The sequence below is a fragment of the Cervus canadensis genome, chromosome 20, assembly GCF_019320065.1.
Source record: "Cervus canadensis isolate Bull #8, Minnesota chromosome 20, ASM1932006v1, whole genome shotgun sequence".
Lineage (NCBI taxonomy): Eukaryota > Metazoa > Chordata > Mammalia > Artiodactyla > Cervidae > Cervus > Cervus canadensis.
This window is the reverse complement of record NC_057405.1, coordinates 42,213,665-42,241,463: the sequence shown is the minus strand read 5'-3', so window position 1 is coordinate 42,241,463 and position 27,799 is coordinate 42,213,665. Positions and strand designations below refer to the sequence as shown.

The 27,799-nt window shown below is 35.5% G+C and overlaps 1 protein-coding gene across 6 annotated transcripts in view; it reads right to left on the bottom strand.

The window, feature by feature from the left end:
* The window catches only part of TBC1D32 (TBC1 domain family member 32), a 176,702-nt gene that overhangs the window by 24,711 nt on the left and 124,192 nt on the right, over positions 1-27,799 (bottom strand). For all 6 annotated transcript variants that reach the window (XM_043439071.1, XM_043439072.1, XM_043439073.1 and 3 more), the window contains 4 exons: positions 21,421-21,504; positions 10,181-10,250; positions 8,336-8,451; positions 7,226-7,380 (listed from right to left, as the gene is read on the bottom strand). In XM_043439071.1, coding sequence (XP_043295006.1) covers positions 7,226-7,380; positions 8,336-8,451; positions 10,181-10,250; positions 21,421-21,504 — 425 coding nt within the window. The remainder of the gene's footprint in view (positions 1-7,225; positions 7,381-8,335; positions 8,452-10,180; positions 10,251-21,420; positions 21,505-27,799) is intronic.

The window sequence follows — 27,799 nt, the reverse complement described above, 5'->3', positions numbered from 1 at the left end:
TTTAAGAATTTATGTTTGAGTTATATAAGAAAATCAGTGATTTACCAGTAGTTTTCAGGTTTTATCATTCATTATGATAAATAATGATTTACCATTTCATATTGGAGAAATATGTATTTGTGGAAACATATAAGTATAAATATATATTTTATGATAGGTTCTTAGGGATTTATCTCACAGCACACACAAAAATTAATATTACATATTGATGACTGAAGACATGCATCATATTAAATGAACATCTTGTAGTCAACTTCATATGGATGTTCAGACAAAGAAAATTACTTTTTTATTAAATAGCTAAGAATAAAAATATGAACTGAATGAGAATTAGCATCCTTTGATTTATCTTCTTTTGTTGAGTACACAATGTGTTTTCACTGATTACTAGTTGCAGAGTAGAATTAATTAATCTAATAAATATACCTAAGAGCAAAAAACTCAACTCATACATATACAATACTTTAATTTTCAATGCAAATTAGATAACAATTTTCTGAATATATACATAATAAGAGTGTAAAAATAATATATTTTAGAAATATTATTACACAGTGTTCTCTAAGTTGCTTAATACAATATATTTAGGTTTGTATAGACATGGGGACAATAGATTAATTAATTCTCTCAAAGAAAAAAAAACATTATTATGTAATGGATTCCCAAAGATAAGGCAAGAATTCTTCTACTCTTATGAATTATACTGTTGGAAGAAATTATGCCATAAATTTTGGTAACTAACAAAACTTCTAGCACCAAGTCCTACACAGAATAGCTACTCAACAAACTGACTGAATGACAATAAGATACTAATGGTTACACCCTGTAATTACCAATAAACTCTCTTATAATATGAGAAGCTTTGTTAACTGGTCTATTATCATTTCATAACTCTAATTTACAGTTAATGATATTAATAAACCAGATCAATGACCTCTCTGAGCCACATGAATATAACAAAGAATCTTCTGAATCATCAAATTATAAATTATATTTGTTATACTTCTAGTGTTCTGATATATTTTGGGTAGTCACAACTCTTGGAAAGGATGGTAACTCAATAAAAGGTAACTCTAAAGAAAATTCAGAACATAGAATTAAGCAGAACACATACAGGATCACATCATTTAACAGATCACCTACGTAACATATAAACTAGCCTAGTATCATGGAAAAAGTTATCAGTAAAATTTTTGGTTTGGTATATACTAAAATTGGCATGATATGAACCCATATGTTCATGTTATGCTGTTTCTTAAGAGTATTTGGCTTTAATAAAGATTAAAATGAAAGATAGGTGCTTAAAGAAAAACACAGTATGCAGTCAGTTTTTTTTTCTTTCACTACAGCCAGTTTTAATCAGTCATTTTATTTCTAACACTAAGGAAAACTTATGCATATTAAATAGAAAGACACTAGTAGAAAGACAAACTTTCCAAACCCATGCAAACTGATCCAACCCAATCCTGTCCTCCACTCTAGGGATCTGTAGGCCGAGAACAGGTCATATTTGATTGGCATTGCTGCAGTTACGCTGTCAAGCGTGTGCACCACGCACACCATGCAGAGGCCTGAATAGAAAACTCTGAATAGAAAACTTTTCAATTCAATTAATTAAAAAAAACAATATTTCTCCTCTCAGACAAAAAAGAACCACGCATAGGAAAAAGGAATCTTCTAAGATTCAAAGTCACATATATGAAGGGGAAAGGACTTGAATGCTTTTCCTCTTCCCAGTAAGTGATTGGTTACATGACTTACTACTGTTAATGCCTTGCAAATAGGTTACAAGTGTGCAATGACATGCTGATGATTATAACATTTAAATCTAAATGAACATTTCAATGCTATTAGAATTTTTAACTTTAAACCTCCTGTGTTGGATTATTATTAATTTATTTTATGAAAAGGAAGATACAGATATTCACACACTAATCTATATAAAATAATTAAATGAATATAAAGTGACTATCCTATTCCATGATACTTTTTTGCAGAACTACACTAGTAATTATAATGCAACATTATCCTGATTTATCATCAAGGAAGTTTTGTTTCTAAGTGAATTAAAATACTTCAGTTTTTATTTCAATTTAATTTGTTATCCTCTCTCATCTTTCAACTAACAGAGAAGGCATACATGATTGTTATTTTTATTATAATTATTATTTGAGATTAGGTATTCCTCCATGGAAATAACTGATTTCTTGATCTTTCTTAATCTATACTTATTAACAGCTTTGATGTTAACAATTAGTCAAAGTGATTTTTGATGAAATTCCATAAAGAATGATTGTTTTATCATTCAGGAAGAATTTTCTTAAAGACAAAATTGGAAGATAACTTAACTAAATCAGTACATTAAAGGGTTCTTCTTGTGTAAATGGCTTAAGGACACATTTTTTCAAATTATTTTATCTCACAGTAATAGAGTTTATAAATTTTTAAAACTTTAATATTTCATTATTTCCTATATTGTTTCTAAGCCAAATTTTAAAATCATTTTGATGCAATTTGTTTATAACACTTTTAAGAATGTAGGGAGCGCTCTTAAACACATTTTCTAAAGTAATAAAAGCCTACTATCTTTTACATTTGTTGCTATTGTTCAGGCACTCAGTCCTACCTTACTCTTTGCAACCCCATGGACTGCAAAGAGTTGGATAGAACTGAAGTGACTTACTGCACACGCACACACATGGACTGCAGCACACCAGGCTTTCCTGTCCATAACCAACTCCCGGGGCTTACTCAAATTCATGTCCATTGAGTCAGTGATGCCATCCAACCATCTCATCCTCTGCTGCCTCCTTCTCCTCCTGCCCTCAATCTTTCCCAGTATGAGGGCCTTTTCCTATCAGTCAGCTCATCAGGTGGCCAAAGTACTGGAGCTTCAGCATCAGTCCTTCCAATGAATATTCAGGGTTGATTTTCTTCAAGATTGATTTGATCTTTTTGCAGTCCAAGGGACTCTCAAAAGTCCTCCAGCACCACAGTTCGAAAAAATTATTCAGTGCTCAGCCTTCTTTATGGTTCAACCCTCACATACGTACATGACTACTGGAAAAACCAGTTTTTACTGGTTTTTTGGCAAAACCATCATTTTGTTGGCAAAATGATGTCTCTGCTTTTCAATATGCTGTCTAGGTTGATTATAGCTTTTTTTCCAAGGAGCAAGCGTTTTTTAATTTCATGGCTGCAGTCACCATCTGCAGTGATTTTGGAGCACAAGGAAATAAAGTCTGTCACTATTTCCACATATTCCCCATCTATTTGCCATGAAGTGATGGGACTGGATGCCATGATCTTAGTTTTTTGAATGTTGAGTTTTAAGCCAGCTTTTTCACTCTCCTCTTTCACTTTCATCAAGAGGCTCTTTAGTTCCTCTTCACTTTCTGCAATTAGGGTGGTATTCCTGAGGTTACTGATATTTCTCCCGGCAATCTTGATTTCAGCTTGTGCTTCATTCAGCCCAGAATTTCGCATGATGTATTCTGCATATAAGTTAAATAAGCAGGGTGACAATATACAACCTTGACATATCCCTTTTCCAATTCTGAACCAGTTCATTATTCTGTTGCTTCTTGACTTGCATACAGGTTTCTCGAGACAGGTAAAGTGGTCTGGTATTCCCATCACTTTAAGAATTTTCCACAGTTTGTTGTGATTCACAAAGTCAAAGGCTTTAGCATCGTCAATGAAGCAGAAGGAGATGTTTTTCTGGAATTCCCTTACTTTTTCTATAATCCAACGGATGTTGGCAATTTGATCTCTGGTTCCTCTGCCTTTTCTAAATCCAGCTTGTACATCTGGAATTTATCAGTTCACATATTGATAAAGCCTAGTGTGAAGGATTTTGAGCATTACCCTGCTAGCATGTGAAATGAGCACAACTGTATGGCAGTTTGAACATTCTTTGGCATTGCTTGAACATTCTTTGGCATTGCCCTCCTTTGGGACTGGAAAGAAAACTGACCTTTTCCAGTCGTGTGGCCATTGCTGAATTTTTCAGATTTGTTGGCATATTGAATGCAGCACTTTAACAGCATCATCTTTTAGGGTTTAAAATAGCTCAGATGGAATTCCATCACCTCCACTAGCTTTGTATGCACTAATGCTTCTGAAGGCTCACTTGACTTCACACTCCAAATGTCTGGCTCTAGGTGAGTGATCACACCATCATGTTTATCCAGGTCAATGAGATCTTTTTTGTACAGTTCTTCTGTGTATTCTTGCCACTTCCTATCTTCTGCTTCTGTTAGGTCCGTATCATTCCTGCCATTTATTGGGCTCATCTTGGCATGAAATGTTCCCTTGGTACCTCTCATTTTCTTAATGAGATCTCTAGTCTTTTCCCATTTATTGTTTTCCTCTATTTCTTTGCACTGTTCACTTAGGAAGGCTTGCTTATCTCTCCTTGCTATTCTTTGGAACTTTGCATTCAGATGGGTATATCTTTTCTTTTCTCCTTCACCTTTCACTTCTTTTCTTAGTGATTTTAAGGCCTCCTCAGACAACCATTGGAGAAGGCAATGGCAACCCACTCCAGTACTCTTGCCTGGAAACTCCCATGGACAGAGGAGCCTGCTAGGCTGCAGTCCATGGGGTCACTAAGACTCTGAGACGACTGAGTGACTTCACTTTCACTTTTCACTTTCACGCATTGGAGAAGGAAATGGCAACCCACTCCAGTGTTTTTGCCTGGAGAATCCCAGGGACGGGGGAGCCTGGTGGGCTGCCGTCTATGGGGTCGCACAGAGTCTGACACGACCGAAGTGACTTAGCAGCAGCAGACAACCATTTTGCCTGATTGTATTTCTTTTTCTTGGGGATGGATGGTTTGGTCACCATTTCCTGTGCAATGTTATGAACCTCCATCCATAGTTCCTCAGGCACTCTATCAGAACTAATCCCTTGAATCTATTTGTCACTTCAACTGTATAATCATAAGGGACTTGAATGACTTAGTAGTTTTCCCTACTGTCTTCAATTAAAATGAATTTTACATATATGTATCTAAATATTAATTCATACATTCAGCATATTTACTGAATAATTATGGTGGGGCATGTCAGTGGACAAAACCTTGCCCCAGAGAGATTACATGTAAGTGTGTAAGAAATAAATAGATACATAAATGAAGGAGCATATTTGGAACCGATATAGGCCATGGAACAAAAGGAAAAAAACAGAACAAGAGAATGGGGTTCAGGGCAAACAGGCTGAAGCTTTCCTGAGGTTAATTACATTAACACGGTCCTGTGCTAAAGATGGTGGAAAAGTCTGTGCTATTAACGGCTAAAGCTAAAGTGTCTTTAACATGTCTTTTGGCAAATGCAGATTTGCATATTTTGTCAACCTGCATAGAAAGTGTCAGTATAATGTTTAGAACCAATGGAACAAATATAATAGAAAAGGGCTACTTTTAAAGTAATATATTAAGTCTTCTACCACATGCACTAACAAGTAAAGTGACACAGCAAAAAAAAAAAAAAATCCAAAAGATTAAATCAAAAGTTTAAATAAAAAACATTTAAACTATGGAGTGGTGATTATACAGACATTAGTAACTGCACTTAGCTAACAGTTCTAGACAGAATCCTGGAAGAGCAATGTTAGCAGAATGTTATTTGCTTTACAAAGACAGTAAAACAAATTACTGGTAATAAAATATTCAACTTGGTATATCTGTAGTTGAAAAGAAAAAAATGATACTATAGAAGGCACAGCATGAGTCTTCACTGACAATATAGCTGCACTAACAGAAAGGTATAAAGCTTTACACTGAGTTCATTCTAAAACCCTTGAGTAATGTCACTCCATTCCATTCACAGATCTATATTACATATTATATGATGCTATCAAAACAGTTAATCTAATAAACTCAAAGCTATTAGAGTACTGCCTGATTTCAGTTGTAGGGGAAGAAATGCTATTAGAGCACATCACTCGTGTTAAAAGTAAAATAATGTGTCAGAAAAAAGGTTTAAAGAGTCAAAGCAGAAATGCAACTTTATAAAATTATAGTTAAAAGCAGTTCATTGGTGATGTCTGGCAGGGTCACAATCTGAACACTAAAGCAGAATACTTAAAACTAGTGGCATGTAGGTATCTTTTCAAAATACTTGATATGAAAGTGTGTGATGGACTTAAAGATTTTTTCTCTCTTTCATTTACAAATGTAAGGTTAAAAATTCTTTTGATAAGCATTTAAAGATATTCTAAACCTTCATGTACAATTTAAAGAATTGTCCAAATTCTGGTTAACAGAAGGAAAATAGTTCCACTGATTGGAGAAAAGCTAGTACATACTCTTTTGTCTTTGGTTCCTCCTTTTATGTGAGCAAATTTCTAGTTACAGTTAAGTACAAGCAGGAGAAAGTCTTATGCAGGAATTGCATATAGCTATTTCAGACATAAAATTATAAAATTTTAACATTTAATGTATTCCTCAGTGCTTTGCTTTTATTTTTTTTAATCACAAATACCTATTTTAAGAGCATGTAATAAATGCTTTCATTTAACTTGACACAGATACTCTCTAGTCCCCTTAACAACTTATTCTTGGGTACTGTGTGACTCTGTTGTCCAAGTTCAGTCTGTCATGAAAAGCGTTAGCATGGCTTATAATGGACACTTGCCCCAAGTTGGAGGTCTTAAATGCAGTAAGTAAGTAAAACAAAATGCAGAATCATGAATAAATTAGTGATACACTTACCTCTAAACTAAACTTGGATCCCACAGAACTAGTAAAATCTTTAAATAAAAAAATACACTGTAATACCTTAACCAAAACTCATCATAGATTGGCAAAATGTATATAAGTATGCTCTTCCTCTATACAATACGGATACAATTTCAACATATTTTATTTTCTTATACTATGATTTAACCAGAGATTATAACAAAGTAACAATAAAAATATCCTTTCAAAGGTTTTCTATTTATATATGGAATTTTCCAATTAAATGACAAGTTTAAAATTTAATAATGCACCCATTATTATTAATCCTTCATTCAGTTATCATTAGGTAAGACAGCAAGTATTTGAGAAAACACCAAATGTGTATCTTCAAAACGAATCACTCAAAACTGCCTTCAGATAGAAAATGAATATAGAGTATATAACACACTCTACAAATAAAATAATAAGATCCTATTGAATCTAAAGAGGATTATCCTTAGAATTTAAAATATTCCTATAAAACAGACTGAAAAGTCTTACAGAAATATGTAGTCTTGGCAACCAAAGGAAAGCTGAAGTCAGAAGCCTGGAGAACTGCTGAAGAAATTGGAATGTTTTGTCTTTGTCCCCCAACATTATGATGAACAAAGAAGATACAAACCAGTCATGGCCAGTGTGACTCCTCTGCAAGCAGACTAAAGGCACAGTTAAGGAACTTCTATAATATTTTATCTTACATGGTGAAATATCAGAACTCCGTAAATATTCATTTTCAGAATCTCTATCAAGAAAGATATTAATGATACTTAGCTCTCATTTTGTCTTCAACCAGCTTATAAGCTATTGATGTAAATGCCTGTGTGTATGAGCAGTTGTGTCTGACTCTTTGCCACCCCATGGACTGTAACCTGACAGGCTCCTCTTTTGCCATTTCCTTTTCCAGCAGATCTTCTCAACCTAGGGATCAAACCTGCATCTCTTGTGCCTCCTACATTGGCAGGCAGATTCTAAAATTAAACTTTATTAACAAAAAAACTACTTGCACAGTAACTAATTTAATATACTATTTGTTGACACGGCCAAAATCACCAGCAACTAGAAGAAAAAACTATGCGCTTTGTGGAAACACACTGTTCAAGTCATTAACACAACAGTACCATCCTTTCTCTAGATTAGGTTATCTGTTAAATTATTAGCATAATAAAGTATTTTAAAAGTCCACATATTTTTAGAATTCAGTAACGCACATGATTTGTATAAAGTTTTTTTTTTCTTGAAGTCAAACTCTATTTCTGAAAGATAACCAATACAAATAAAATAAATGGATGTTTTATTCTTATTCTAGATTTACTAAATCTAGAGCATTATTTTGATTTACTAAACCTATTTTAAAGCTTCTCTATATATACCCAAAAATATGTTCTAATAACTAATTATTCAAGATTTAATAAGGTTGAATTTAATAATTACAACTCAATCTAATAAAATACCTATTTAAAATAATAGAATAAAATACTATAAAAGATATAGCAAATCACTAATATAGGTTAAAGTATTATTTTCCTACAAATATTTTAAATTATTCCCTCCAAGAATTCTGAAAAGCATATGAAGAGAGTTAAAGTACTGTCAGTCATTTAGAAAGGATATGAAGAGAAGATTTCATAGAAGCTTGCTGCTGTTTCAGGAATCTCTCACAATGCTTCAAAACCAAGGTAAGATCATTTTCTGCACCATCTTTTAACAGGTTGAGGAACTTGCCATACCTAAATGTCACACATTAAATGTCCAGAAAACATACAAAATGAAAAATGTCAGGCCTTGCATAGTAAATTCATTTTTTAAAATTCATCAAACTGTAGTTCTCTTGAGATCTCATAGTTTTAAGTTTTCAAATTTCTACTTTTGGCATAACTATTATACAGGGCACTCATGAACGAGTAACACCCAATATATGGACCTGATAATTATGATATATCAGAATTTGCAGTATTCATCTGGTAAATACAATAACTTTAAAGAAAAATGAAGTAGTAGTGAAAGAATAAAACACAGATACTACAGATGAGTAGTAGAATATAAGCACTTTTTTCTTGAATTTAATCTACAACATGGAAGGCTGACAGGCTGGCTTGACAGAATGCTAAGTCTAGAAGCAATTTTAGGGTTCATTTAGTCCTGATTCTACATGAGCATGGCACTATTTTGGAAGTTTATGGGAGTGTTTTTGTCTGCCACAGTGACTGGAGCACCACTGATACTTGATGAGTGACCGTCAGGAGGTTAGACATGGGACAGTCAGCCCTGCACAGTAAAAACTTATAAACGCCCTACCTATTATTTGTATAGATGAAAATTTTATTTATAATTATCTGAAATTAATTGCGCTTCATACAAAATCATAATATATTAGTCTTATTTATTATACACTGAACGAAACCAAGTGTAAGTTAGGGAAAGATAGTTCCTTCACTTTGCCTGAAGCCTTCCTAGGACTTGTCATCATTTTGCAAAGTCACTTTGCCAGTGGCAACCCTCTTATAATATTTTAACACCAAAATAAAACTCATCTCCATTTGTAGCTGCCCCGCAGCTACAATGATTCACAGGTGCCAGCTATGTCTCATTCTGTAGCTGTATATAAACATTTCATTATAAATCACTTTCTGATTACGTCTTAACAATAAGACATCATGCTGAATTAAAAAAATATGTGACTAGCTTGCTCATATTATCTATGGATTCCATTTTAGAATGGAAATAAGGTCATTACAGTATAAAAGGCAGGTATAGGGTCACAAAACATAATCAGTGGGTTATATACCCTATGTGATATAGGTGGATGTGCTAGAATCACTATCACAGTTTTTATTATAATGTTATGGATTTACAGTCTTTTTTAAAAACTTTCACATGCATCTTTTTTATACTTAATTCCGAAGATGATCCAACAGAACAGATAGAATGGGCGTGTCAAGATCCCCATTTAATTATGAAGAGCTCATAGCTTAACTCCCAGTCCGTTTAGCTTGTCCATTTCTTTTGAAAAGTACAATTTGAACATGAAAAATTCAAACTACTATAATTTATTTATTCTGCTTTTACTTATGCATCTGTCATTAAGATACTTTTATACTCATAACTATAGTTATAGCCTGAAAATAAAAACTAATCATATTTTCGCAAGTGGTATAATTGTGCTACCAATATGCTGATACTTAAAATGTTTTTTGGAAAAAACCTGATCGTCATAGAGACTTAAATATGCTGTAATTAGCCTCTGAAATAATAATGAACCATAACTGATTTACCTGCAGGGGTAATTTAACCATGTGCCAATATCCTCAAAACAAAGTTATCATTTTTTTGAATGATAAACTCTGCATTTAAACCATACAAAATAGTTGATTGTTAACTTAAATATTATTAAGCACATATTAGCTAGATAAAAACAAATTCTAGAAATGCACAGGGAGATATTTCCCTATAATATACCTGACAGTCATTTTAATGCCAAGCTGTTGCACAGATGAAAGATTTTCATTCTTCACATTTGCATCAGTAGCTAAAAACAATAGAACACTGGGTTATAAAAATGTATAAAAGTCTGCATAATAATCACATTTTAATTGAAAATTGATGAAAGCAATATTTTTACATATTTTAATGTGAATCTTCAAAACACACTGATGAATCCTGTTCTTGTAAGAGCTGTCAGTTACATTTTTCAAAAAAATTAACAGGAAACCTTTTACAAAATAGTTTTTCTCCTATAAAAAAGCATTTAAAAATATATTAAACACAAAACAAATAATCATAGTTTTCAAGCAATCTACTTTTACTTGGTTCTCCAAACACAAAAGTCATAACATAAAAATGGTCTAGAATATTGTATTTTCATCAAGCAGTGCATATATAAGATTCTGAATTATGTAAGTATGGCTGTTTACATCGTAAATATTTAAATGGTCAGTGTCAGAAAGGAATAATTGGTATTATTCTACTTAAAATGTACTGCAATTTACAAAGGTGGACTGGACAAGTTTATTCCTACATGTAGATATTCTTGATAGAGTATAAATTGTGGTCATCTTCCAAAAGTGAAAAAGGGGGTGTACAGTACAGAGGACTGTACAGGATAGGCTGAAAGTTTGGACTGGTCTTTGACAACAATGGATGACCAAATTAAAACTGAACAGTCAAAAGCATCACTAGATAGCAAGGAGGGTCTAGCTGAAACTTTCAGTTTTGGGTTGACAAAACTGTAGTGTGTATACACATGTGTGTGCACATACACACACACACACACACATAAGTAAGGGAACTGCCAAGAATCACAAATTTACCTAGTGACAGATCTATGTTTTCTGAATTCTGTATCAGCAGTTGTTTTTTTTTTTTTCCTATTACACACTGGTACATCTTATATTAACAATACACCTACTTCACTCATGAATTTATTGCTTGCTTTTAATAAATCCCTTCTTATAAAGTAGGTGTGGAGCACCATGCTAGAATCTATAAGGGATAAGAGATAAATCATACATTATGACCAACAGAACTTTCTATATAGTGTCAGAGATAAAATTTGTATATAGAAAATTCAGATAAAGATGTTTTAAAGTGCAAAGTGGAACAAAAATGATACAGGTGAAGAATTATGTGAATTCATAAGAAGAAGAGATTAGGAAGAATTGGCATTCAAACTTAATTTTAAAATATAGGTAGACAAGATGTAGAGAGATATGTACAAATAATTAAATATCACTGTTATCGACTATCTACTCTTTAAAGCAATAATAATTCATCTTTCTGCACTCCTGGTAAAGGTAACCTACTTCTAGTTTGCCAAGGACTTGCACAGAGCTAGTACTTTAGTCTCAAGCCCTTAGGAACCTCTCACAGTCCTGGGCAAACCAGACTGATAGGTCAACTACCTAGCCTAGAGGGGTAATTTCTTAAACAAAAATAAATAACAATTTTAAAAAATAAGTGTCTGTTAATTTCTTGATAAACTACATCTGATTTATACTTATTTTGATCAGAATACAGTCTTAGCAATATTGCTAAATTTCATAATGATAGCAATTAAGCTACAGTTTATATAGCTAGGAATCCTTTGCTACTTATAACCGTTATGGTGATGGTAGATGAACCTCTGCATCTAGGGAAGAAGGATACCACTTCTGCACTTCTCCTAGCAAGAGGCTGAGCAAGGAAGACTACTCAATGTTTTCTACAGGTATTTGAAATTAGAGTGAAAATGGTATTCACCAACAATGCTTTGCATTAATTACAGGGCTATGAGGTACTCTATGTCTCCAGTAGAGAAAAATGAAACCAATATACAAGGAGAGACATAGAATAGCATTTTTAAAATTCAGCCATAATTTAAACACAGCTTTTCTAATGTCCACTACAACACAATCAGGTTAAACTCATTTGGGTAGTTACCAGGAAGTTCTTCTTGTTTCAGTACTTAAATCTGCTCCTGGTGAATCTACATTTCATGATTAATTATATTTTAGTTCCTTAAGTTTAAATAATGCAAAATTTAGTGCTATAGTGTTGGTGACACTGGCTGATACTGCAAAGTTTATATAGTTTCAATAAAATAAACATTTACTTTATATATTCCTGTAGCCACGGAACAGACCTACATATCAACTATCATAATGACAAGAGTGATATACATAAACTACTACCAGAACAATTTTAATTTAGATTAGATAAAACTTAGCATTCTAGTACACAAAAAATTAGGTTATTAAGCCTAAGAAATGTTATTAACATGTAAATTTGTGTGCTTATAATATTAATACTACTGATGTTTCCCTTCTGGAAAGTATAACACATATAGATAACAATAATAGAGGAGGAGAGTTAGAGGGCAATCCCTCTAATGAAGGGTGCAAAGAAAGGGCATTCCCGATGTCATGAAATCTATAGGTCAGGGTACCATCTACCAGAAGATGCTAATCTCTAGTACAGTGAAGAATGGAATAAAGTTAAGAATCAAGGTGAGAGAATCTGCTCCAGAAGACTGTGCCACTGAATATTATATGATGTTTGGGTTCTAAGTTTTTCCTTATGGAAGAATAGAGTCTTTCCAGAGTGGTCAAGCTGTCAGCCTGAGATGTCAGATAAGTTTCCTGACGTTGTAGGAATAATTTTCCAGGTCTATTTCCTCTCAAAGCTTATGACTCTGTATCTTCAAAGTAAAAACTTAACTCTACATTTCAACAGATAATAGTTTCCAATTATGGCTGTATATTAAAATCCTGAGGAGCATTTTAAAAGTAAAAATAAATACTCTCTCCAGGCTACTGAATGAGACTCCTGAAGGTGAATGAGACCTGAGGGTGACTGTCCAGTCATTTGTTTATTTAAAGACCTCTACAGCTTACTTCTATGCACTGAGTTGAAATCCACACTTAAAGAAGTAAAACAGAACTTTAGAGATAGTTTCAGTTGGACAGTTATAGCTTGCTACACAAATTTTATTTTAAAGAAGGTACCAGTTAAATCTCCAAAAAGATTTTTAAAGGAGAATATATGAGTTATTAAGCAAAACAAACATCACATATCCACTCAAACAATTACTAGGATGATAAAGATTTAGGTGACTTCAGAGTGAATAAAATTCCACTGAACATATCTTTTAGTAGGACGTAAGTCAGAAAATGGTTTATGGGTATATATCTAAAAAGAAGCTTCAATTTTAATTTGTATTTGACATACAATATGACAACCCGACAAGCAGAAATGGATCTTGGACCACAAAAGTTGAGTGAAATAATCTTTGTTACACTTAATTTGGACTAAATACGATTTATGAACCAGGAATTAAAATCTTCAGAAATAAAATGGAGCAAAATGATTAACTGAAATTTAATGATAAAAACAGATGTATTCAGGGGTCCCTGATACACCGCTGGCAACCAGTGCTTTACTGAAATGTGCATAATAGTGTGTGATACATAGCAATAAGTGATACATTGCTTATTAAACACCAAGAGGATGAATGAGTTGAATGAAGAAATGAATGAACAAACATGTAATGAACAATAAAAACTGTGCTTTACATATCAAACTAAAAGCTAGGTGGAGATGGAAATAGATATGAATTTAACATTTCTTTTCTGTATATTGAAATCAAGAAACAAAAGGATAATATAACTCCCATTTCCCAGAGTCACTGCAAAGCATAACAAAGTAAGTTACTGAATAAAGGTCAATCAACCAATGACACTGATAGCATTAGACTTACCCTACTTACTCATCAATGCCTAATTCATTCTCAGCAGTTAACTATTTGCAATAACCAATCATCTCAATTACAAATATAATAATCTCAGAACAAAATGAGTTGAAAAAATTAATGTTGACTGAAATTACTCACTGTGGTAATACATACTGTTCTACTTTTAATACAGAAAGCTAGCATACAGAGCAGGGGTAGACGAAATTAAATCTATTTTGTAGGGTACAGTTCCGGCCTGGCAGAAAAGGAAAGACGACCTCAACAGAAGTAGGTTACCTTTACTCAGGCAAGGAGGGGCGACAGTCGGCCTGATGACCAGGCTGAGCGCCGAGAGGGATCAGAGAGGCTTCATACTTACAGGGAGGTTTGTGGAAGCGATAAGGGAAATGTTAATCAGGCAGGATATTTTGAGTATTGTTTTGTTGAGATGACATTTGTAGTTGGGCAGGGGGTGATAAGTCTTCTGGGCAGGTGAAGGGGGTGCAAAGTTCCCGGACAGGGGGTGATAAGTCTTCTGGGCAGGTGTAGGGGGTGGAAGGTTGTTGGACAGGGGTTGATAAGTCCCAGATAGATGCAACTGGCCTGGAGCATCAGGGTGGAACTAAAATTCTGTTTTGTTTTGTCCAAAGTTAGATGACTCAGCAAGGGGCCTTTGAGACTGTTGTTCTCTTTTCTAGGCCCAAAATACTCCTTCATATTTTGCTGGGCACTTGGCTAATAGTGAGAAACTAAACAAATTTTCTGGAGAAGGAAAATGGCAACCCACTCCAATATTCTTGCCTAGACAATCCCGTGGACAGAGGAGCCTGGTGAGCTGCTGTCCATAGGGTTGCACAGAGTTGGATACAAGTGAAGTGACTTAACATGTATGCATGCACTAGAGAAGGAAATGGCAGCCCACTCCAGTGTTCCTGCCTGGAGAATCCCAGGGACGGGGGAGCCTGGTGGGCTGCCGTCTATGGTGTCGCACAGAGTTGGACAGGACTTGAAGTGATTTAGCAGCAACAGCAGCAAATAAATTTTCAGAAGAGTAAAGCACATCTCCACTGGATGACAAATCCAGTATTAGAAAAGCTGTTACAGTGTGACTGTTTACTGACTATCCTGAAAGCCCTGCTATATCAATAGCAGAGCCAGAAAACTTTTACTTCTAAAGAAACCAACAACCAGTCCATTTCCTCATGCCTTCTTCCTTCCTCAAAGTAAGCCTGAAGGTTCTGTACCTTCTTTTTTAATATGGGGTTGCTATCTATCCATTTTATTCCATTTTTACTGCCATAAAATTTAATTCCTTATAACCAATAAGCTAGTGTTAAGTGTCTCAGTCCCTAACTTACGTGTGTTAAATCACTTCAGTCACGTCCGACTCTTTGCGACCCCATGGACTGTAGACAACCAGGCTCCTCTGTCCATGGGGATTCTCCAGACGAAAATACTGGAGTGGATTGCCATGCCCTCCTCAGGGGATCTTCCCCACCCAGCTGAACCCGCATCTCCTGTGGCTCCCGCACTGAGGCAGATTCTTTGCCACTGAGTTACCAGGGAAGCTCGACTAATATAGTTAGCATTATTTGGAAAAAAGTATTATTCTTTTCCATGTCATTGATTACACAATTGCCCTTGCCTGCAAGACTCTTCCCCCTTCCTATTTCTTTCAGCTGTCACACCCCAGGAGGCAGTTCTATCATTGTTTTTTCCTTTAATCTTCCACTATGGTATTAGTCAACACTGCTCCCTCTTTCCACTGAATACCTATGGCATTACCACACAATCCCTCATTTGACAAATCTCAATTCAAAATGCTAACTTAAACGTTCTGGCACATTGCCTGAAACAAAGTATCCAGCTGAGAAACGTCAGTTTTCCATTTCTTTATACTTTCTATTTACCATGTGCTGCAAATTACTTTAATTCATCATTTTAGATACATGCCCTATTTGCCCCCTCCTTGTGGACAGGGTTATTCATATTATATACCTCTCCTTGCGATTATCTAGCATACTCACAAATATCCTCCATAAAAGTAAGACAGAAAAGAGCATATTTGCTGAATATCCAAAGAAAGCATAATGGACATTTAACTGTACATAATAAATTTAAAAATAATTTAATAATCAAACGGTGAAACAATGCAAAGTTCCCTGATATTTTCCCAAAATTTTGTTTAACATAAAGAGAAAAAGGATAAAATTGAAATATTTACCACCCTGAAAGGATTACTTAATTTATCACTTCAAAGAAGCTATTATAGAAGGAAAAATCTCCAACACGTTCCAGGAAAATGAGCTGACAAACAGTTAACGTCTGTTAGGACTTGGAAAGGCACCTGTGTGGAGTTACAAACTGCAAGTGCGCAGAACTTTTATCTGTTTGTTCTCTCCTCTTTCTTTAAGGGGATAAACAGCCAAACTAATTTGATTTTTCCAGATTTGCAAATTTTATAATGGATTGAAATCCTGAGGGAGCTAACAACAGATGGATGACTGTGTTATTCTAATTTCAGCTACCTTAGGGTTTAGCAAGCTGTCATTTTTAAAAAGCCAATCAATTTCTCATTTCAAGAAACATGAAAAAACACTAAATATATCTATCCAGCGTCTGCTTTGAAACATCTTTTATATCAAAACATGGTTTTTGTTTACTTAAAGTAAATAGAGTAAAATTTTGTAATTGCAAACCATTGTTTCACTAGCCAAAAAATTAATGATAAAGAATGAGGATATCTAAAGCCATGAGAAGAAAGCAATACTAGCAACAAGCTTAGCACATAATAATAAATAGTAATCAATCAACAGGAAGCCACTTTATTTTCATTCATTCTCTAAAACACCAGTGGATAGTTGTTTACCTGGAGCCTTTCAAGAATTTAAATTCACATTCAGGGTTTATCTGCCTAGATAATAGGCTTCGCCAGTGGCTCAGTGGTAAAGAATCTGCCTGCAATGCAGGAGACACAGGAGACGTGGGTTCAGTCCCTGGGTGGGGAAGATCCCCTGGAGCAGGAAATGGCAATCCACTCCAGTATTCTTGCCTGGGAAATCTCATGGACATAGGAGCCTGGTGGGCTACAGTCCATGGGGTCACAGAGAGTTAGACACAACTTAGTGACTAAACAACAACTGCCTAGATAATACATTCAGTAAAGCCAACATCTGAGATCTCCCTCATCATAATTTAGAAATATAACAGAGGATAGTAAATGCTTGCACACTGAGCAATCAGCCTTGTTGAATATTTAGATAACATACACAACATAATGTTAATTTTAGATTATCTACAGAACATATAACCCAATATAACAATGTACCAAAGAGAGCTGTAGAATTTGAAGATTATCATACTGAAGATAGCCCCTCTGGCCATTCAAATTTCCATGATTACCACTTGTTACTTATTTCCTCTCTTACAGACTTGATCATTAATCCCTGTATGTTTCTCACGTACTTTTTCAGGTTTGTTTATAAAGTTGTAATTTCTTCACAGAGGCTTTTCTTCAAAATTTTCTTCATTAGTCCTATTTTCTTCCCTCTGAATCTCAGTTTCCTGGTTTTTAAATGTGATGATTATACACCTGCTCTCAGAGAGTACACATGACCTTTGAACAATGCAAGGGTTAGGGCGCCAATCCCATGCAGCAGGTAAAAATTCAAGTATAACTTTACAATTGGCCTTCCATATCCTCAGCTCTACATCCATGGATTCAGCAAACCATGGATTTGGTGGTACTGTAGTAGGTATTTATTGGAAAAAAAAATCTGCATGCTGAACCTCCACAGTTCAAAATCATGTTGTTTAAGGGTAGTTACAGGGTTGAACAATATAATGCACATCAGATGCCGCAGTGCGTTACTTCACTCACAAGCAGGAATCAAGTTATCAATTCTCTTCATCTGCCTTAATTTCTGTTTTATTCTATCTTGTGTTTTCCTCTAATTTCTTTGCTTTCATTTTCTTAAGATCATTTTTATCCATTTCCCAAATTTGCATGAGATGTCACTATGATTTAATTAGGTATATGTGTATTTGTAAATCCCAACAGATTTAGAATTGTTATACAGATGTACTGTGAGAACACAGATGTTATGTAACGGTATGTATAATTAATCTAACAAATATCTCAAGCACTATATTAAAGATAAAGAGACATTTGAGACTAATGAAATAATTTAAATTAGCCATATGTGTGTTCAATTGTTCAGTTGTGTCCAGCTCTTTGTGACCCCATGGACCCACCAGGCTCCTCTGACCATTAAATTTCCCAGGCAAGAATACTGGAGTGGGTTGCCATTTCCTTCTCCAGGGGATCTCTCCAACCCAGGGAGCAAATCTGGGTCTCCTGCACTGCAGGCAGCTTCTTTACTAACTGGGCCACCAGGGAAGCACATGTGATAAACATCAGATTGGTAGTTTAAGACGAATGCTACAGGAGCACAGAGGAGGGACTTGTGCTTGGGAGTAAGAGGGAAGGTGACATTCCAGCTGCAACTTTACAGTACTTGGACATTATCACACGGGTGTCATGAGGAAGAAAGCTTATCCAGAATGAACACTAGGAGCACAACAGGCTCAATGATACAAATGCACAGCATGTGTTTGGACAGTGATGAATAATAGAGTTAAAAAAAATAAGTAACCCAGACTGAGAATGTATCTTTAAAATTTTCTTTCTATGGAGATTTGAAACATTATGTCTAACTTGAATAAATGCATATTTGAAGGATGGTTTCTTCAACAGAAAAGTCATGTTACTTTTATGAGGAAGAGGGGCAATATCCTATGATGATCTATTACTGTGAATCTAGGCTACCTCTCTGCTTTCTTCACAGTGTTTTCACTTACTGGATATTCACCTTTGGGAAATTTCAGTTCTTACCCCTACCTCAACCTTTACATAGTTACTAAATTAATTATCCTAAGGTACAGATGAATCAAGTAAAGCTTCTGGTCCAAAGTCTTATACGTTTTCATTTTTAATAGGCAATAGAGTAAATCAAATTCATTGATACAGTATACAAAGCGCTTATCCTTCATTCCATTCTTTCCTTTATTTGTAAAACAATTACTGACACATTGTTACTCTAGGTGCAGAGGACAAGACCAGTAAGACGTGGAAGCTACCCTACAGGAGTGCGCTGCCACATGAAGAGTCAGACATTAAGTCAGAATATGAGAAAAACAGGACAAAGAGATGTATATTAGCTTTATACAGTAAGCTGAAGATTTAGTAATTTGTATTTTCAACCCGTACCTTCCCCCTAAATTCTACATTCCAAACAGCCAACATGTACAGAGCACGTCTACTTAAATGTGTAACAAGTATTCAAAATATAACAAAAAGCAAGCTCCTAGTCTCCTCTCTGAACCTTATTCTTCACACATTCTTCTCTATCTCAGTGTTTGATAATCCACCCTTCCAGTGGCTCAGAGCAATAACTTAGGTCTTTGACTCCTCTCTTTCTCACCCTATCTTCAGTCTGTTAGCCTATTCTGTTGGTCCTATTTTCACAATATACCTAGAATCCGTGTGTGTGTTTGTGTGTGTGTGTGTGTTAGTTGCTCAGTCATGTCTGACTTTTTGCAACCCCATGGACTGTAGCCCAGCAGGCTCCTCTGTCCATGGGATTCTCCAGGCAAGTATACTGGAGTGGGTTGCCATTTCCTTCTCCAGGGGATCTTCTGATCCAGGGATCAAACTTGGGTCTCCTGCATTGCAGGTGTACTGTACGCTTTACCGTCTGAGTAGAATCCAAGTACTTCTGACCAGCTCCACTGACATCCTCATCCAAGCCGTTGCCAATTTTCATCATCATCTTTTCAACAGCCTCCTAACTCATCTTCCTTGTTCTTCAGTCTTTTCCCAATACAGCAGGCACAGTGATATTTTAAAAATGTAAATCTGAGGATGTCACTCCTATGTTCAAGATTCTGCAATAACTTTAAAATCCCTCTATCAGGGTTTCCCCAGAAGTCCAGTGGTCAAGACTCTGTGCTTTCATTGCCGAGGATGCAGATTCAATGTCTGGTCAGGGAACTAAGATTCCACAAGTTATGCAGTGTGCCCCCATCTGCCCCTCACCCCCATATCATCCTCTCCTAACTTCAACACCAAAAATTCTCCCCCGTACTCTTTTTGAGCTATACCAGTCTCCTTCCTAGTCAATTGCTAGAATTTTCTTCCTCTGAAAACATTCATATATCTTGCTGCCAACTACTGCTGGCCCAAACACTATTTAACATTGGAACCCCCAGCAGCCACCAGCACTCCCTAGATCCCTTCCCTGCTGTGTATTTCTCACTTATTACCATATCACTTGACATGCTGGATATTTTACTTATCTACTGTCTATCTTCCAATAAAAAGGTAAACTCTATCAAGGCAAGACTTTTTTTCTCTCTTTTGTTCAGATATGTCCAAGTGCTTTGGGCAATTCTATTCTATAGTAGAGGAAAATATCAATTTGCTGAATAAATGAATGTGTATCTGGAGAAGAGAGGGTGAGGCTGGCAATGCTGCTAATAGTTTAGTGTTCCTGAAAAACAAATGAGGCATGGAGAAAAGGGGATGATGCTAGAGAAGAAAGAAGAAGAGTAACCTAAGGCCCTGGGTGTCATGATAAAAATCTTTAACTGTACGCAGTGGTCAATGGTAAACTTCTAAAAGGTAGAGGAATGAACAGGTTAGATTTACACTTCATATGTATGTCATTCTGAAAGCAACGTAAAGAATACTTCTGAATAAAAAATGAGACTCCAATTAGAAAAATGAGGTAAAGACAATGTTGCAATAACCAACCAAGAAGTAACGGTGGTTTAAACTAACATAAAGAGGAGGAGAGATAGAGGTAAGGGGACAAATTTGAAATATATTAAGAACATAGAATATGGTTTGCTGACTAGGCGGGAACCTGGTTTAGATGGACAGATGATTGCACTGCCCACCAAAATAGTGTAGGTGGAGGAAGTATCTCAATGAGGTATGATAAAGTAATGCTCTTGTTGGACATTTTGAGCCTGAGGGTTCTTTAGCACATTCAGGTGATGTTTACCTATCAAGCATCTGGAAATATGAAAATGAAGTTTACAGATATTTGAGTAGAAGAGATAAACTTAGAATTCATCAATATATAAGGTATGCAAAATAAAACAGCACAAACAGATGAGATCACTAGGAGACAGTGGATAAAAACTGAAGAATGGAAGATACCTCCATAAGGAAAATCAAATTTCAATGGGTAGACAGAAAAAAGAAAAAAAGAGTTAACAACAACAACAAAAAAGCTAGAAAGTAACTAGGAAAGCCAGACATTTGCACAGAAGAGACCAGGAGATATCTGGAATGTATGTAACACAAAGTGAGAGATTTTAAGGATGGAAACCCTTGTGTATGTTTGCATCTAATTATACTTTTCTATGAAACATTATCTATTTGCATACCAAGCACTTTCCAAAATTCAAAATGTTTAAATTGTACCTGTATATTCCACTGAAGGGAAGTAGCATTCAGATGGGCTTTCAGAAAGATGAAGTACAAATTTTTCAAGTAATTCTACTAAAGCTGTAATATACAAGAGAATAATTAGGATATTAAAGGTCAAGAATCATACATGATACTGTATCTCTAAATCACAGACCAGTAGGTACAAGTCATTAGAACTTCTTCACAGTTGTGCTCTTGAGGGAGGCCAATTCAAAACATATCGTGTTAATATTCACAACAATCTTTCCAATGTAAATTAAATTTTAAATAGCTTCACTGCAAACCTATTCAATGTGAAACTGGAAAAGAACCATCTGTTATCTTTAGATCCTCTAAGGATTACTTCAGAATTTTCTAAATGACTTCAATTCAGAAAAAAAATTATCACAAATTAGGCTATAATATCTTTCCATCATTATTCACACATGCAGAAAAAACATCACATGAACTTCAAGACCAGAATCAATGCATAGCTCACATCCCTTTCAAAAGCACGTTTTATATGTTTTATATACTTGACAACAGACGTTATCTGTTCAGGGTAAACAGATCAAAGGTAAGACAGGCAGGACTTGGAAAGAGGGAGGGATGAATAGGCAGAGCAGAGAATTTCTAGGGCAATGAAACTCTTTCGTAAGACACTACAGTGGTGGATACATGTCATCATTATGATATTTGTCAAAATTCATAGAATGTGAAACATCAAGAGTGAACCCTGATGTAAACTATGGATTCTTGATGATAATGACATGTCAATGCAGTCTCATCAGTTGTAACAAGTATACCACTCGTATGAGATGTTGTTAGTTGGTGAGGTTTTAAATGTGTAAGGAGACTATGTGAGAACTTTCTGTATTTCCTGCTCGATTTTGCTGTGAATCTAAAACTACTCTAAAAGTTTATTAATTTAAAGAAAAGCTGAAAAAAAGATGCCTGTCAATGTAACAGTATATAAATATTTGCATATACTACCACCAAAATGGATATAACCAAGTGAATTATAATATGCAATTTAGAATTATTTTTGCTGGAAATAAACGTATCTGAAGAATAACTGATATACTTATAATTAGGGCAAGTAAGTTTTAGTCACTTTTTAAATTTGTGCCCTGGTTATATTCAGGATATTGACTGTGACACATATTAACTGAATGCACCCTTTTTCACATCCAAGAGCATTTTAAAGATATAATTTATGAGGAAAAGTTAGTGTTCAACATGTCAGAAATGTAAAGTCAAAAAGGGATAACATGTGCTTTCCAACAACTACAGTTCTAACAAGCTACATCTCATGATACAGCTTAAGCAACATCTCTAGATAAAAACGAATTTTTTTTTAATTTGTGGAACTGTTCATATTGATTTCAAGCTGAAATATTTAAACATATGAAAATGCAATAGTTAAGGATTAGAAAGAACACTAGTATTGTAGATTATTTATAGATTGGTTCTATCTTCACACACACAAGCACAAATACTCCCACTTTTGGAGAAATCTTTCAAGTGGTTTATTTTCTATGAATCTATATGTAAATAATAGCCCTTTAGTTAAAGCTTTCAACTTCTATGTGTTTGTTTACAAGTCACAAAATGCTGTCTCTTGAGATTATAATTTTTCAGAAATCAGGTGAAGAGAAGAGGTGTGTAACTGCTAGCATGAGGAAAGCAATGAACAGGATCAGGTTCAGCCATCAGACAGACAGACAGAAATATGTCAGTGAAGAGAAAACACACATCTGTGAAGGTGCTAAAACACTAAAGCATTTGAAACTTGAGTCACCAGGCTAACTGCAGACCTTACAATGTATACTACTTTCCAGCAAGTAGTGATCCTGAAATATGAAATTATGCTATTAGATCATAATGTACTGGAGGCTTATAAAGTAATTTATGCATCCTATATAAAGATGACATCATTGAATCAACCAGAGAAAGTTCATAGTTTCTACTGATTTCAATATATTTGTTTTGCCCAGCAATCCAAACAGCACTATGTACTTCCAAATATTTTGAGCGATAAACTACAGTCATGGAACAATGTTAAAAACTAATTCATATGTGGTAGTTAAACCCATAGTTACAATTTATTGGTACCATCTCTCTAACAACAACAATACTGCATAATTACTAACATGGCTATCTCAGTACAACTCACTACATGTCAGTTCACTAAAAATTCCATTATCTGTGACTTCAGGAAATTAATTCACATAAAACATTTCTTACTTTAAGAGTAAATTAACTCCAGGATATTGCTATTGAGAAAGTAAACTGTTGAATATTGTTTTAGGTGGATTTTTATTTTGAATGACAGACTTGGAATCTCTATAAAGGATTTTAAATTAAAAACCGTCTCCTTTTAATTATACTCAGTCCCTAGGGTTGGACTATGACATCAGTAGACTATAAAACCAAAGTTTATGATATTTATATGATAAAAGAGGACCTGGCTTTTACTGCTGAGGAAAAACCAAAGGCAGATTGTTCGGGGATAAGTGTTTTTTCCCTTGGCATTGCCATCACAACAGCAGCCGGTTCCAAAAAATTCAGTGTTCGTAAATATGCATGGTTTCTCAGGATTCACTCTTTAATTCTTTTATCTTTTATCACTGCTGGCACATCCTCAGATCACAAGAAAATCACACTATGTGCTCAGTTTTTTCCTGATCGTTATCCTGCATACAAACACCAGATGTTTGTTCCTTGAACACTTGCTTATTCAGAATATACCACACCTTTCATGTGTGAAACAAATACATGCATGGAGAGAAAGTAGACTCTGTGGACTCGTTACCACTGGGTGATGGGGAAAGTCCTGACTCTCTGCTGAGGTCTCCCCGACACCATCCTGTCCGGAGAGGCAGGGTGTCTCATAACTGGCTCGTGAGAACAGAAGCCCCGGCTGCGGCCAAGTCTTGTTTGCAAGACTTCTACAGTGGTGTTTGGCTGGGTTAAAGTGCTCACTTTCTGCAAGTTTTGTCTTGGTAGGTTGCCTTTATCCTGGTCCTTTGGTTAGAGGGAGCAGGCTCTTATTGCCCAGGAGCCCTCATTTTTTTCCTTGCATCCACTGACATTCTCCATCACTCAGCCTAGGATATTTGAGGCAAAAACAAAACCCAAGAAATGTCATCTTTGTGCCTTGGATCCCAAGGTCCCCAGTTTGTCTTTTCAATCCAGAGTCACATATAAAACATAAGATGATGTCCACAAATCTCAGATGTACATAGTAGGAGAGAAAAGGGAAAGATCATCTACTCCATCTTTTAAAAGTAGATATCATCTCTTTATGAATATTTAGACCCCTTACAGGCTGGATGTAAGTTCTGCCATATAAATTAGACCACCAGACACAATTTTTAAAAAATCCTCAGCCTATTTCAAATCATTCTTTATTCTTACATTATTCACCATTAATACTGAATCTTAGAGAATTATCTGATGTATCAAGTACAGTGCTTTACAGCCATAAGTAGATATAAGACAGGTCAATTTCAAGTCCATGTAAGTAAGTGAAGTTGCTCAGTCGTGTCCAACTCTTTGCAACCCCATGGACTGTAGCCTACCAGGCTCCTCCATCCATGGAATTTTCCAGGCAAGAGTCATAGAGTGGGTTGCCATTTCCTTCTCCAGGGGATCTTCCCAACCCAGGGATTGAACCCGGGTCTCCCGCATTGCAGGCAGATGTTTTACCATCTGAGACACCAGGGAAGCCCTAAAGTCTATAGTTACATAGCAATTATGAGTATTCTTTGAGTATACCAGTGCAGCTGAAGTTCAGGATTCCGAAGGTGATAGATTAGAAATTGTGCTGAATTCCTCTTCCCTTTGATTAATTATGCCAAGAAGACAGTCTATGAAAAAAGGAGCTTTGGTAACAGAATCCCATGATGGGTAGATACCACTGGAAGAATACCACTAAGGCTAGCCCAATAACGATATATGATGGTGCTCACAGCGTTGAGTGATTGGAAAAAAACAGAATTGATGCTTTTGTCCCTTTAGGGGCCATTAGTGATCCTCCTTTAAGGTCTCAGGCTTTCATCATAGCACCTCTTATGCTTTCTTTGGTGCCTTAATGTTTCTCTTTCTGCTTAGAGCAGTCTGTACTTACCTGTATGTTTCTCATTTTTTTAAGCTGATTTACTAGCACTTTGATATTATCAGATAACCTAAATTATTAAAGATTTTTGTTTCTTTCCTGTATATTTGAAATCATAACTGGCTGGGACAAAGGAAAGTGTTATAGGAATCCGATCCAAAGATAAATGAGTAGACTTTAAAATTACTTTGTGTAAGTACATTTATTGACATGGAAAATTCTATACAATATTGTATTGAGACAAATGACAAAAGAAAATAGTATGCTAGGTATTAACTCTTTGGGGTTAAGAATAATTTAATGATAATCTTACCCTGCAGAAATTATAAGGCAAATTTTAGTTTCTTCATTTTGTTTATAATTTCTAATTTTCCTAGAATGATCATATAGTTCACAAAATAATTTAGTTGCTAAAAGGTTAATACTAGAATCAAAGTAGTAACTGAGGATATGGATGAGAAAAAACAGATTTTAAAAAATTTAAGAATAAACTCTATAAGACATGGTAACCAAATACATGAAAGTCAGAAGATGAAAGAAAAAGATAAGTCAAGAAGAACTAGGTTGTTCCCTTCAATTACTGTACTAGGTACAGGCTAGTGATTACAGGCAGAAAAAATGCAAGAAGATGAACATATTTTAATACTTTCCATGGCATCTCATACGGATAAAATCTAAATGGCAGGACAAAATGAGAATACTAGATTAAAAGCTCAGAGGAAAATTTTTTAAAAAGTATATCAGTTCAGTTCAGTTCAGTTGCTCAGTTGTGTCCAACTCTTTCCAACCCCATGAACCACAGCACGCCAGACCTCCCTGTCTATCACCAACTCTCGGAGTTCACCCAAACTCATGTCCAAAGAGTTGGTGATACCATCCTACCATCTCATCCTCTGTCATCCCCTTCTCCTCCTGCCCTCAATCTTTCCCAGCATCAGGGTCTTTTCCAATGAGTCAGCTCTTTGTATCAGGTGGCCAAAGTATTGGAGTTTCAGATTCAGTATAAGTCCTTCCAAATGAACACCCAGGACTGACCTCCTTTAGAATGGACTGGTTGGATCTCCTTGCAGACCAAGGGACTCTCAAGAGTCTTCTCCAACACCACAGTTCAAAAGCATCAATTCTTCAGTGCTCAGCTTTCTTTATAGTCTAACTCTCACATCCATACATGACCACTATAGCCTTGACTAGATGGACCATTGTTGGCAAACTAATGTCTCTGCTTTTTAATGTGCTGTCCCTAGTGTGGTCATTAACTTTTCTTCCAGAGAGATAAGTGTCTTTTATTTCATGGCTTGTATTATACCATCTGCAGTGTATTTTTGGAGCCCAGAATAATATAAAGTCAGCCACTGTTTCACCATCTTATTTGCCATGAAGTGAGGGAAACCCAGATGTTCCAATGATCTTAGTTTTTCTGAATGTTAAGCTTAAGTCAGCTTTTTTTCACTCTCCTCTTTCACTTTCATCAAGAGGCTCTTTAGTTCTTCTTTATTTCTGACATATAGGTGGTGTCATCTGCATATCTGGGGTTAATTGATATTTCTCAGCAATCCTGATTCTTTAGCTTGTGCTTCCCAGTTCCCAGCATTTCTCATGATATTATCCTCTAGCCAGAAGTAAATCTGAACCAAAAGACATCCTCCCCTTTTTAAGGGGACTTCTTGATTTGTGTCCTATTATTATCCTAATGATTACGTGGCAGATGCTAAGCACAGTTCAGTTTCAGTTCGATCAGGTCGTGTCCAACTCTTTGCGACCTCATGGACTGCAGCACGCCCATGTCTTTCCTGTCTCATCACAAGCCACTCCCGGAGTTTACCTCAACTCATGTCCATTGAGTCGGTTGCATGCATCACCAATCTTCAATCCCTCTCTCTTCATCTCCCTTTTTCCTCCACCTTCATCTGCCCATCAATCAGGTCTTTCCCAAAGTAGTCAGTTCTTTGCATCAGATGGCCAGTATTGTGGAATTTCAGCTTTCAGCATCAGTCTGTCCAATGAATATTCAGGATTGATTCCTTTGGGATGACTGGTTGGAATATCTTGCAGTCCAAGGGAACTCTCAAGGAGTTTCTTCAACACCACAGTTCAAAAGCATCAAATTCTTTACGCTCAGGCTTTCTTTATATAGTCCAACCTCACATCCTACACGACTACTGGAAAACCATAGCTTGACTAGACTGACCTTTGTTGGCAAAAGTAGTCTCTGCTTTTTAATATGCTGTCTAGGTGGTCATAGCTTTCTTCCAAGGAGCAAGCGTCTTTTAATTT